Raw genomic sequence first — 14,614 nt, 5'->3', positions numbered from 1 at the left:
ATTTGCTGCTTACTGGATTAGTTTCTATACATTACTTCATTTAATTCTCACAATAGCTAACTAAAGTAGGTATGCCATCTTGCAGATAGGGAGACTTGAGCCGAAGCTCATAGCCAATAATTGGTGGAGCTGGACTCAAACCCAGATTATCTGACTGTAGAGGCAGCTCACATGGACATTACAGTATAGTTATGCTCCTCTATGCTGCCAGAGTCTCAGGAAATAAGACTTCATATAGTACCATGCTATGGAACCGAGTTTTCTCTGGGGCTCAAGTTTCCTTCAAGCTCTAGTTCTTTGTCATACCATGCTAAGACAGTGGTTGTCAAACCTTAGCATACATCAGATAGCCTCTAGAGTTTGGTAAAACCTAGAATTGATGAACCCTAATAGCAGAGCTTCTGATTTAGGAGATCTGGAGCGGAATCATAGAATTTGCATTTCCAAGAAGTTTCTAGATGATGCTGATGCTGGTGACCTGGGAGCCATGCTTTGAGGACTACTTCTTTTAGGTTGTTGGGAGTCTGAAAATTTGTGGTTCAGTGATATTCAATATATTGAAATGAACTCAAATTTCATTGGTACTTCTGCTTGGAAATATACATATTCTGACCTCATGTTCTTTAATGATACAGACATCAAGAGTACATTTTGGTTGTAGTAATAATCTCCCCCATAGGTTAGGGTTATTGCATACATTTTTCATTAATTTAATTTCTTTGTCTCTTTGATTCTTGCTTATTAAGATTAAATTTATTATTCTTCTCCATGGTCCCATTCAATTCACTAATGCTCAGTTCCCTCCCAATTGTTAAGAATGTGAATTTGTATACAAAATGTATATATTTAAACACTGTATTTCATTTGTCTACAGTTTTATTGTGAAAAAATTTAAAAACTAGAAAAAGTAACATGAATATCCATATTTCCATCATTTAGAATCAACAGTTGTAAATATATATGTATATGTTTATATAGATATACACACACACAGATTTAGTTTGATGAGCCACTTGAAAGTGAAGATACAGATATTGTGCTACTTCACCCATAAATATTATAACACACATCTCTCAATAAGAACATTCTCTTACATAATCATAATACCATAAGCACACTTAAAAAATTAATAATTCCTATTTTTTTCTAACGTGCAGTCATATTCTAGTTTCCCCAGTTGTTCCAGATGTCTTCTATATCTTGTTGTTTATTGGTTCCTGGATCCAATCAAATGAAACTAAAATTTAAGATTGAGCAATGCTGATGGATCTTTAGGTTCAGTTAAGTTCTGTGTTATTTAAGATACAGATGTTTGATTGCATTAACAAAGACACAAACTTAATGATGGTTTAAATAAGGAGGATGTTTATTTCTGTTATTTTTTTTGTCATTTTTTTAAAAAGATTTTTTTATTTGTTTATTTGACAGAAATCACAAGTAGGCAGAGAGGCAGGCAGAGAGAGAGGGGGAAGCAAGCTCCCCACCAAGCAGAGAGCCCGATGCGGGGCCCGATCTTAGGACCCCAGGATCATGACCTGAGCCAAAGGCAGAGGCCCCAACCCAAGCGTCCCTATTTCTGTCATATTTAACCACCTGGAGATAAAGTGGTCCTGGGCTTTAGTGGGTGAGGGTGGGCCCTATTGTCCTCTGTATGTTGCTTCTATCTCTGAGGCCTGTCAAGATAGCTGTGTTATCTCCACCAACATCCTGGGAAGAGTGGAGGGGAATGTTCTGAGAGATTATCTATCTTTAGCTAGAGATTTTAGCATATGGTAAATGAAAATAAGTGTACTTAAAATTAGACCCCTTCTGAATAATTTAAAAATTGGGGAATGTATCCCCCTAAATTATTGATATACAGTAATCTGATAACTTCATCAGTTTATAATTTAAAATTGAAACAGCTTATATTGCCCCTTGGGGAAAAGATTAACTATGACATTTTTGTGATGGATAGTGGTAAATGGAAACCATTTTATTTATAAAGAAAAAGTCACCTGATTTCCTCTAATTTTTCTTTAGGTCAAGATTTAATTTGTATCCAGTCTATGGATGGGATGCTGATGGTGTTTGAGCAGGAAAGCTATGCTTTTGGGAGATTTCTCCCCGGTTCTCTTTTACCTGGGCCACTTGCTTACAGTTCCCGTACAGATTCCTTTATTACTGTCTCTTCCTGCCGACAAGTGGAAAGTTACAAGTAAGTTTGGATGTTGAATATTTGGAATCATGACTCTTGGTATGTTGCTGGTTAATTCTTTTTCACAAAAAGCTTGAGTATTACAAATGAAAAAAGACTGGTTTCTTTGATAAAATGTAATTGTGGTGACTTAGAGGATATCATTTATATATTGTAACATATTTGCTAGTGCAGAGATTGGCAGAAAGGATTTGAAGTGAGACAGACCTGGATTGGAATCCTAATTTTGCTACTTGAAGCTGTTTGATGGTCAGTGTCCTTATCCTGGTTGTAATGGAGATAATAATGCCTATTTTGGGGGTGGGGGCGCTTTTAAAGTTTTTAATTCCAGTTAGTTAACATACGGTGTTATATTAGTTTCAGCTACAGATTCAACAATTCAAGCATCATCAGGTGCTCATCACAAGTGCACTCCTTAATCCCCATCACCTATTTCACCCATCCCTCTACTTCCCTCCCCTCTCGTAATCATCAGTTTGTTCTCTGTAATTAAAAGTCTGTTTCTTGATTTGTCTCTCTCCTTTTTTCCCTTTGCTCATTTGTTTTGTTTCTTCAATTCCACATATGAGGGAAGTCATATGGTATTTTGTCTTTCTCTTAATGATTTATTTCATTTAGCATTATACTTCCTAGCTCCATTTTTTTATGGCTGAATAACTTTGCATTGCAACTGTGTGTGTATGTGTGTGTATCATGTCTTTTTTTAATGCATTCAATAATAGGGGGACACGGGCTGTTTCCATATCTTGGCTATTATAAATAATGCTGTAAACATAGGAGTGCAGGTATCCCCTTTGAATTACTATTTTTGTATTCTTTAGGTAAATATCCAGTAGTGCAATTGTTGGACCATAGGATATTTCTGCTTTTTTTTTTTTTTTTTTGAGAGAGAGAGAGAGGAAGTGGGAGGGGTAGAGGGAGAAGGAGAGGGAGAGAATCTTAAGCAGACTCCACACCCAGCATGGATCCTGATGAAGAACTCAATCTCATGACCCTAAGATCATGACCTGAGCTGAAATCAAGGGTCAGATGCTTAACAGACTGAGCCACCTAGGCTCCCCAGGGTAGTTCTGGGTAGTTTCATTTTTTTTTTTTTTTAAACTTTTTGAGGTACCTCCATAGTGTTTTACAGAGTAGCTGCACTAGTTAACATTTCCACCAACAGTGCAAGAGGATTCCTTTTTCTCCACATTCTTGCCAACAGCTGTTGTTTCTTGTGTTGTTGATTTTAGCCATTTTGATAGCTTTGAGGTGATAATCTCATTGTAGTTTTGATTTGCATTTCCCTGATAGTAAGTAGTGATGAACATCTTTTCATGTGTCTGTTGGCCATCTATATGTCTTCTTTGGGGATATATCTGTTCATGTTTTCTGCCCATTTTGTAATTGGATTATTTTTTGGGGGGGTGTTGAGTTTTATAAGTTCTTTATAAATTTGGATACTCACCCTTTATTGGATATGTCATTTGCAGATATCTTCTTCCATTCTGTAGGTTGCCTTTTCGTTTTGTTTCCTTTGCTCTGCAGAAGCTTTTTATTTTGATCTAGTCCCAGTTCTTTATTTTTGCCTTTGTTTCCTTTGCCTCAGGAGAAATATCTAGAAAAGAAGTTGTTGCAGCTGATGTCAAAGAGGTTACTGCCTATGTTCTCATGTAGGATTTTTATGGTTTCAGGCCTCACATTTAGGTCTTTAATCCATTTTGAATTTATTTTTGTGTATGATGTAAGAAAGTGGTCTAGTTTCTTTTGTATGTTGCTCTCCAATTTTTCCAACACCGTTTTTTAAAAAAGATTTATTTGAGAGAAAGAGAGAGAGAGAGAGAGAAGAGTGAATACAAGCAGTGGGAGAAACAGACTCCCCACTGAGCAGGGAGACTGACGTGGGTCTCAATCCCAGGACCCTGGTATCGTGATCTGAGCTGAAGGCAGATGCTTAACCAACTGAGCCACACAGGCGCCCCAGTTGAAGAGACTTTTTCCCATTGAACATTATTTACTGCTTTGCCAAAGATTGACCATATTGTTGTGGGAATAATGCCTATTTTGACAATCTTGTTAAAAGGATTGAATATATGTCAAGTTGTCACCCATAGAAAATGCTGATTAATTATTGTGACTGTTCCCTGAATGATTAATAATAAAACACAGTACTACTGAAAAAAGCCAAATGAAAAGATGCATATATGAAATCATTTTATAAAAAAAGTGACATGGGAAGAATATTAGCAAAAAATACAAATGTTAATATGAATGTTTTAAAAAGAACAATTCATAGTAAAAATGAAGTATGAAAATCACCCTATGAAAACAATTTGTACTTTTTGCTGTAAATTCTTACTGATTTGAGGGAATTGTGTATGAGAGAGACCGTTTTCTTCTACCAGCTAAATTTCAATAAAAATTAGGGTTTTGAGTTTTTGGAGGGTGTGTTTTTTGTTGGAAGGGGTGATGGGGAAAAGAAAGTACAAATTCATCCTGAGGAAAGAAATAGACTTGGAGGATTACAATATCTTCAGTAACTTTATTGTTCTTATCTTACTGATGGCAACACTTAGAACTTTAAAAATCTAAGAACACTTCATTATAGCTTTTCAGTTTTTGGTTGTATGATTTTTCCCAAGGCAGGAAGAAAATATAAATTCACCAGGCAACACCTATAAATTTTTGTCTTCAAGTTTCAATATTGGGCATATAGCAAGTTATTCCCTTCACCTTTGTAAGTGGCAATCTACCTTTTGTGAATTGTTGTCAAAATATCTTTGATTCAAAACCCTAGACATGAGCAAATGTTTGTGACTAAGTAGAAGTTAACTGACGGAGGTACTGTGTCATTATATCATATTCCTTCTTTAACTCCTATGGCTCTTGTCCAAAGGAGAAGAATGAATTGTGTCATTGCTCCTGGTAAGAAATAAAATACGCTTATTTTGAGAGGTTGAGAAAAATATCTGTATAATTCATTTAAGCCTGCCAAAGATTAAGCAATATTGAGGAGATCTGCTTTTCAGCTTTCCACCCAGTTCCGTGCCTCAACTCCTGCCAAGTAGGGATACTAGCAGTGCTACACTGGGGTCACAATAGAAAGATTTGAATGCTCCATGACTTACTCTTTGAAATATGTGCATAGGAATTAATTTGGTAATAACTCCAGGAGTGACTGGATAAGGAAGCAATGTGTAGGTTTCCTTAATGTGTAAGTTTAATCTCAGAGAAGCTCACCCTCTTTGAACTATGGTAATTCACCAACATACCAATCCATTAAATCCATCTCCATCTAGGACTAAAAATGTACACCTTATCCATTATGTGGATCTTTTATAATGGTAAAAATGCATGGGATATGTGATTATTATGAAATGATGACAATTAAGAGGACTTATAACATTAAATAGTATATTACATTTATATATGCTTTCAAGTTTAAGAGATTAAATTAAATGATAATCACTCGGGTAATTTAAGGTTGGAGGAAACATGAAAACTGCAGGTTTGTTCTTTTGAGGCTTCATCTATTTATAATCAGTTAATAGAATGTAATCAGTTAATAGAAAAGGCTTTTAAGACATAATTTATATTCATTTTTGATATTGATATTTAATTACCTTTAAGCAAGCTCAATTATATTCAGATAGGAACTAGCGAATAGCGAACACTGTGGATCTCAAACTTCAGTACAAGGATCACTTGGGCAACCTGTTATAAAATGCAGATTTATAGATTCCCAATTACCGGTACACTAGATTTTGATTTAGTAGGTTTGGGGACTCAGAAATCATCATTGCAAACACATATTCAAAGCGATTCTAATTTAGAAACACTCTTGAATGTTGTTTTTCTTTTGAAGTGAGAAAATTGTTTGCCCTTTTTTGGTGGGAGTTGTAGGTGCTTAGATAACACCATTCTCTAAGCATTGATTTCCTAATTTTGGATTAGCTTTTATTCTCTTTTCTTTTCTTTACTTGTTAGAATTATTTGGTCAGTAAACCCTGACCTTTTTACTTTTTTCTCTTGTATTCAGCGTTTACTTCCCATTTCCATTGACATTCAGGGCTTTATCTCCTCACTTGGATTTCTGGTTTTCTTACTTCTTATCTAGACTTCGAAGGATCCTTCTCACATCTATCCTTTTAAAATAACCTGTTTAAGTGAGAATAATTTTTGTTGCCCTTTAAAAAGTTGAAACCTTCATATATTGACATTCAGGGCTCCTTACAATCCAGTCCCATTCTACCTTTATTAATGTGGATGTTCCGATTTGGATGGGACTTTTAAAGTTAACTAGTTCAATTCTCCTCCTTTATTTCACCCCCTTGATACATTATTGCCTAAAAGACTGATTTCCAAATATCATATTGCCTTCTTGTATTCTGCTGAACTATTTCACAGTATGCCTTGTGTTATCAGGTTCCTGAGAGCAGTCTGTCTTAAACATCTGTTCACTGACTGAATAAGTTAGTTCATTTATTCAACTATTCATTCAGGAAACATTTTTCAAGAGGCTTCTCTGTGTCACACACTTGTGCCAGGTACTAGAAGTGCAGAGTCAAGTAAGAGCTGTCTCTTTGTCCTCAAGCAGTATGCAAAGAAGGGTGGGACGTAGCAAGTCAGTCAACTATATCAGGTCATTGTGATAGAGGCTCTAGAGAGCTGTGCAGGAGATCCTGAGGAGGCCTACTGGTGTGCCCCCTCAATAAGTTTGGTGGAAGGAGGCTCCCTGAAGAAGTACACCTGCCAGGAGCTTTATTTTCTCTCCTTTTATTTGCTACACATCTCCCCCTGTACTCAGTACATTGCTAAGTAGATAAGCCACTTTAAAGAAGTATTTTTAAATTATTTATAGAGTTTAGTTGACAATATTTTAAAAAGAATGTTGTGTTCTTCACCAAGCTTAGGCTTTGGCCAAAATGAAATATCTGTTTTCCATGTATGTTTAGGCCTTTTCTCTCTCTCTTCTTTTGCTCATACTGTACTCTATTTGAAGTTTTTCCTTTCTTCTCTGTATATGAAAATTATATCTGGTAGCCTCGCTGGTCTCCTGCTTCTCTTTCTGACCTAGCCACAAGTAACACCTCCTCCTCCTTAATTTCACAGAGTAGTTTTTTGCTCTTTCCACAAGTACTTGTCACACTTTAACTGATATTACTTATTTGCTTGTTTTTCTCCTTGACAGGGCTAACTGCTCCTTGATGACAGGGATTTTGTATCTTCCGAAATGCCTAGCATTGTACCTTGCCAAAGGGAGATGTATAACAAGAACTTGATGAAAGAGTGAAAAGTTTGTAAGGAAAGCTCTTTTGTTACTGGCATCTTTCAATGAAAAGGATTCTTCCTGGCATAACTAAGAATGTTTTAGCTTTACTTGTGATGAGCATAGTAATGCTTTGTATCCAGAGAGCTTCCATTTCTGGTAGAGTTTTCTGGGTTAAATATCAAGTTTCCAAGATCTCCTGGTACCTTTGAGGTGACAACTATGTTTCATTTGAAAATAAATGATTCTGGAAGGTTTAGTTTTGTGCTCTGTGACACCTCAATCCATTTTTAGTTACTTCGTGCTGTTTTTACGATGTGATATGGAAGAGCACTAAATTATACGGCCGAGTTTGTCATTGGTGTTCCACAGGACCTATTATGTATTTGTGGCTATTGGGCCTAATAGTGCTACCATTCACCTGGACTTGCTGTATTTGTGCTTAGTGCCTTTCTGTTGAGAAACACACATGATACTCTCTTTCGTGAAATCTTATTACACTGGGCCTGATCATTCTTTCAGCAGTCTCAACAAGGGAATTTTATCCTTCACTGAACATTTGAGTGGTAAGAAAAAAACCCAAGTGTTTTCTTTATTTCAGAATTGCCAAGTTTGCCTGGAATTGTTTGGTTTTGGAAGTAAGTTTCCATGTACATTATTGCTTACAGTAAAGAGGGCTTAAGGAAGAACTATAAAATAGATGCTATTGTAAGTTTGTCATCATCTAAATTTGCTGTCAGTTATATTTAGTAATAAAATACTCTTCTGAGTTGTCTTCCAGGAATGCAATGGTCTGGATTTGGAAATCAGGAGTCAATTTTGGCTGTGTCTCTACCTGCTGTTTGATGTTAATGAGGCCAGTTTAGGGGCTCACTTATTCCCGAATGATATAATAATGCTTTGTAGTTCTAGAAGAAGGTTCAAACAGCTCAAAAGCTTTGGATTTTTACAACAATCTCATTAATATCCATATCATCCTCTAGTAGGTTGGTGTGTGCAGGAAATGAACTGCCTATGTAATTAATTGCCTGAGGTTGGATCCATAGCAGGCCCAGCTCTGGGGATGATGTTTTAGTTACTATTTCTGTAACTGTGTCCTGGTAAGAGTGAAATAATCCTATTTGAAGGTTGGAATGTGAGGTCTAGTTATTTGGCAGGGTGGAGACAGAGGAATTTTGTAGATCAGTCTCAAATTGTATGGAGACATTTGCTATAGCTGCCCATGGGATTTCTTAGCATGGTTTTACAAGGCCGAGAGCATCACCCTCCTACCTTTTTTGTCTCATTTCCCATGACTCATTCCTCCTTGCCACACATTTCTCCTAAACTTCTGTCATGGCCTTTCATGTCTTTTTTTACTACTTGTGTTTTCATGTGCTTTTGGCCTTGCTGTAATGCCTTTGCATCTTTACCAGTGTGATGAGTGTTCACTCATTCTTTAAAATCTGGCTTTCTCCTCCTGAACCCAAACCAAAACATGTATATTTCCTCCATCTCAATTACTAGTTTCTGCCACCATGTTCCCTAGGAACCATATACATACCTCCTATTATTAGCACAGAGCACTCTTAGGTATATTAGATGTATTAGATCACTATTGTATGTTTATTGAATTGACGAAAAATTCATATACATTTGGCTTTCATATTAGTCATAAGACTGATTTTCAGTGAGAGAGAGGCAATGAGAGAGAGCATGAGCGAGGAGAAGGTCAGAGGGAGAAGCAGACTCCCCGTGGAGCTTGGAGCCCGATACGGGACTCGATCCCGGGACTCCGCGATCATGACCTGAGCCGAAAGCAGTTGTCCAAACAACTGAGCCACCCAGGCGTCCCTAAAGGCATTTTTTTAAAAACCAATTATTCCTGATTGAGATAGTTTAAGAGTTGGTATATGACATTTGGATACCAGTGTACATTTTAGTGCTTATTTACATATTCTACATTGCTTTTATTCATTCAGGTCACTGATTTTTACACTTTTGGATATCTTTCTCTTAGACAATATGAGATGTCCAAATATATCTACTGATTTTCCTTTTAGCTATGGAAGAACAATGCAAGAGTTTTGATTCAATAGGAAAGAAAGGAATTTATGAGTCTGAATTTTCTTCAGAGTAGGATTATTATATCGACAATATACCACTAATTAATGGGAAATAAAGGAGTTTAAATTTTATTGGCCAAGTTAATAATTTCTAGATTGAATTATATTTGTAAATTGGTTTTAAGTATGATTTAAGCTAAAGGTTACTAATGAAATAAACACTTACAGAAAGTCATAATGTCCATAATGCCCCTTATTGAGAACTTATTAAATACCATAAAGTACTAGGTGATTGCTCTCTCTTTATATGTAAATCTGTGTTGTCTGTTTATTGATCTGTTGGGTACCTAATATATGCCAGATACTATAACAGGCACTAAATAATTTTTAAATTCTTTTAACTGAATTTGAATTAGAGATTATTATTCCTATGTTTTAGATGGAGAAGATAAAACACAGTGATTAATTTGCCAACTAGTAAGTGGGTTGGCTAAGGACTAAACTGTGGTCTTCTGGGTGTTATAGAATATCTGTTAACAATTTCTACATCTGGCTGCTTTGCATTATTTACTTTTTTTTCTATGTGGTGTTTTGGTGCTGGATCTTTCTTGAATATTGTTGTTTGTTATATAAAATTCTAACAAATGCTTTGATAGTTGGCAGAACTATTTTCCCAATATTGAATTTTGAGAGATGGTTATAATTTCTTTATCATGACAGTTTTATATAGTTTCATGTCACAGTGTCATTCAATAAGAATTTAGTCTTAAATTTTACAGTTTTTAAAACCAAGAAAAAAGTAACTCATATATTTACAGTTTATGTGCTTTTTAAGTTTAAGATTATTTAATTATAAAATCACTTATAATTATTCATATCTTTTAAACAGGTATCAAGTACTTGCTTTTGCAACAGATGCAGATAAAAGACAGGAGACTGAACAACAAAAACTTGGTTCTGGAAAAAGACTTATTGTAAGGCCTTTTTTAATTTACAAAAATTTCAGTAATGTCATATTTAACCACCAATTTTTTTTTTTTTCAGAATAAAAATTTCTGGGAAGAAGTTATAAAAATATTTATTTTAGCTATTTTTCTTTTCTATGTTATGATTCTCTCAATGGGCAAAAATTTAGTTGGCTATTATTGAGCAATGGAGACACATGCCTAGTCCTGTTATAATTTATTAGATTATAAAGTTGCATCACTAGAATTATAAATGTTCAGATGAGGTCACTTTTAACTGATGTGATTATAAACCAACATAGCAAAGAGACAAAAATTAAAAAAACAAAACAAAACACCTTTATCCATTCATCTGCCATCAGAAAGGATGAATAGCCAACATTTGCATCAACATGGACAGAACTGGAGGAGATTATACGGAGTGAAATAAGTCAAGCAGAGAAAAGACAATTATCACATGGTTTCACTTAATTGTGAAACATAAGGAGTAGCATGAAGGACATTAGGAGAAGGTAGGGAAAAATGAAGGGGGAGAAATCAGAGGGGAAGAGGAACCATGAGAGACTATGGACTCTAGGAAACAAATTGAATGTTTTGGGGGGGGGGGAGATATAATAGCCCGGTACTGGGTATTAAGGAGGGCACATATTCCATGGAGCACTGGGTGTTATATGCAAACAATGAATCATGGACCACTACATCAAAAACTAATGATGTACTGTATGGTGACTAACATAACATAAAAACAACAACAACAACAAAAAACTTTTTTTTTTTAAAGATTTTATTTATTTATTTGACAGAGAGAGATCACAGGTAGGAAGAGAGGCAGGCAGAGAGAGAGAGGAGGAAGCAGGCTTCTTGCTGAGCAGAGAGCCCAATGGGGGACTCGATCCCAGGACCCTGAGATCATGACCTGAGCCGAAGGCAGCGGCTTAACCCACTGAGCCACCCAGACGCCCCACAAAAAACTTTTAATAGACAAAAATATTGATATGAGTAGGCATGTGATTAAATATATAAGTAAAAGATTAAAAAATTTATAGCTTACAAAGATAAAATTGGCTCAAAGACAAAGATGGACATTTGGTAACTTGAGAAATAGTTTGAAGAAAAATTGTAAATGATAGAATGAAAAAAATTATAAATGTAAATATAAATGATAAATTGTAAATGATAGAAATAGTTTGAAGAAAAATATAAATGAAAAATCATAAAAGAAAAATGGTAAAATGATAAATTAGGGAATAGATGATGGTTATGAACTTTTTGTTTTTTTTAAAGATTTTATTTATTTATTTGACAGAGATCACAAGTAGGCAGAAAGGCAGGTGAGGGGGTGTGTAGCAGGCTCCCTGCTGGGCAGAGAGCCCCATGTGGGGCTTGATCCCAGGATCCTGAGATCATGACCTGAGCCGAAGGCAGAGGCTTTAATCCACAGAGCCACCCAGGTGCCCGGTTATGAACCCTTTATCCTGAGAACCTCCATGGATAGGAAGGAAAAACAGAAGGAATTGAAAATTATAACAGAAATAGTAAATTGTATTTCAGATGAACACATATGAAAGAAACCACATGAAGAAATAATGTGGAATTTAGAGTACCAAGGTAGGAAGATTAGAGAAAACCAGTTTTTTGTATTAGGCTATAGGAAGGAAGGCTAACTTGAAAAGAGCCAAGAATGAGATGAAAAAAATATTTCTTAATAATAGTAAAAAGTGAAAGAACACAGGATATACAAATATGACTTACTTTTTCATAGAATTTGGAGGCACCATACTGATAACAGTTAAATCATAGACTTTGGAGTCAGTTTTTTTTTTTTTTAAGGTTTATTTATTTATTTTAGAGAGAGAGAAGAGAGAGAGAGTACATGTGTGAGTAGGGGGCAGGGCAGAGGGGGAGAATCCTCAAGCGGACTCCTCACCAAGCACAGAGCCAATGTGTGGCTGGGGCTTCATCTCACGACCCATGAAGTCATGACCTGAGCTGAAACCAAGAGTTGGATGCTTAATGGACAGATCTTGAAAGCTATACTTATTACTGATTTTGAGCAAATTTGAGCAAGTTTGTTAACCTTGCTAAATCTCAGTTTTCTCAGTTGCCAAATGGTGATAATATCTATTTTACAATGTTGCCATTATATATAGATAGATAGATATATGTATATAGATATACATATATAGATAGATAGATGTATATTTATCTATCTGTCTATCTATCAGCATTTAGTGAAGTATCTAGATGATGAATATGATATTGATAATGGTAGTCAAATTGTCCTTGACCTCCTCCTCAATCGTGGTTTTCTTCCATTTGTCCCTTTTATTCTGCACACCAACCACGTGGGCATTTCATTGTTCCAGATATTCCATGGTTGTTCTTGATTCAAGGCTTCTGGACATATTTTTTATTTAGTCTGGAATACCCTTTACTTATTAATTGTACATGTTTATTGATACTATTCTGTGCCTTACACTGAGGATATATCCCGAAGGCAATTACAGTTGAGTGATTTTCCCATTCTTCTTTAATTAATAAGTAGAGTAAGAAATGTCAGTAAAACTTCCTTTCATTACACCACAATCATTTGGCAGGACTGTGTTGCCATGAAACATTAAGTCTATTGCAGAGAAACAAAATTTTATCCATTGGAATGCTTTTAATAAAGTAGTTGTGGGAAGGCAGTTAAAAGCTGCCTATGTTACTGAGAGCTACCTCTTAACTATTTGTTGATTTCTAATTTAATTATTTTGTGGTCAGGGAAATACTTTCTATGACTTTGAATTCTTTCAGATGTTTTGATATTTGCTTTATAGCCTAGAATATGGTCTATTTTGGTAAATCTTCATTGAGCACCAGAAAAGAATGTCTATTTTTCATATGTTCTTGGGTGTCCTATAGATGTCAGTTAGATTGGATGACAGCATTGTTCAGATCTTCTATATCCTTATTAGTTTTTTTTTCCTTTTTAACGAATTTCTGTTATTTATTTGGGGGGGGTAATTGAAGTCTGACTGTGGATTGTCTGTTTCTCCTTGAAATTTTGTCAGTCTGTTGCTTCTTGTATTTTGAAATTCTTTGATTAGGTATATAAACATTTGAGATTGTTATGTCTCATGATGAACGTATGCCCTTTTCATTATCAAATAACCCTCTATCTTTTTGCTATGGTAACATTCTTCTTTTGGTGAGTATTGTTCTGATATATCTGTTTCCATCTTTTTACTTTTATCCAGTTTATGTCTTTGTGGTGAAAATGCATTTCTTGTAAGCAGCACATATTTCGGTCTTGCTTTTTGTTTAGTATGATATGCTCTGTCTTCTAATTTGTTTTCTAGACAATTTACATTTCATGTGATTATTAATATGGGTAGGTTTAAGAATGTCACGTGGCCATTTGATTTCTTTTTGTCCCATCTGTTCTTTGTTTCCATTTTCCTGTTTTTCTGCTTTCAAATTTTAGAATTATTTATCTTTTTTGGCTTATTAGCCATAACTCCTTGTTTTGTTATTTTAGGAGTTGTTTTATAGTTTATAGTATTTAATTTATCATGATCTACTCTCAGTGATATTACACTATTTCATGTATAAGAACCATACTTCTGTTTCTCAGCCTTTTGTGCTTTTGTCATATGCTTTATTTTTATATACACTGTAAACTCCATATTGCATTGTTACTATTTTTGTTTAAATGGCCAGTATCTTTGAATGTGATTTAAATGATAAGAAAAAATATATTTCCTCATGTGGTTACCATTTCTGATACTCTTCATTAATTTGTGTAGGCCGTATTTCTAACTGGTGTCATTTTTTTTCTTCCTGAAGGACTTGCTATTACATTTCTTTCAGTATGAGTCCACTGCTGATGAATTCTTTTAGTTTTTCTATGTCTCAAAAAGTGTTTTTTGCTTTTGTGCTTGAAAATATATTCTTTGGGGGCGCCTGGGTGGCTCAGTGGGTTAAACCTCTGCCTTCAGTTCAGGTCATGGTCTCAGAGTCCTGGGATCAAGCCCTGCATGGGGCTCTCTGCTCAGCAGGGAGCCTGCTACCCACCCCCCCCCCCGCCCCGCCACCTGCCAACTTGTGATCTCTATCAAATAAATAAATAAAATCTTAAAGAAGAAAAAAAAATGTTCTTTGGGTGTAAGTTTTAGTT

The 14,614-nt window shown here is 35.3% G+C and overlaps 1 protein-coding gene across 1 annotated transcript in view; it reads left to right on the top strand.

Moving 5' to 3' along the window:
• BBS9 (Bardet-Biedl syndrome 9) overlaps positions 1-14,614 on the top strand; it is a 446,650-nt gene that overhangs the window by 97,416 nt on the left and 334,620 nt on the right. Inside the window, exons 6-7 of the mRNA XM_059397515.1 lie at positions 2,023-2,197; positions 10,380-10,464. Of these exons, the coding sequence (XP_059253498.1) occupies positions 2,023-2,197; positions 10,380-10,464 (260 nt within the window). The remainder of the gene's footprint in view (positions 1-2,022; positions 2,198-10,379; positions 10,465-14,614) is intronic.

Source organism: Mustela nigripes, chromosome 4 (assembly GCF_022355385.1).
Source record: "Mustela nigripes isolate SB6536 chromosome 4, MUSNIG.SB6536, whole genome shotgun sequence".
Lineage (NCBI taxonomy): Eukaryota > Metazoa > Chordata > Mammalia > Carnivora > Mustelidae > Mustela > Mustela nigripes.
Note: the sequence above shows the minus strand (reverse complement) of the source record. Positions and strands in the feature narration are given on the sequence as shown.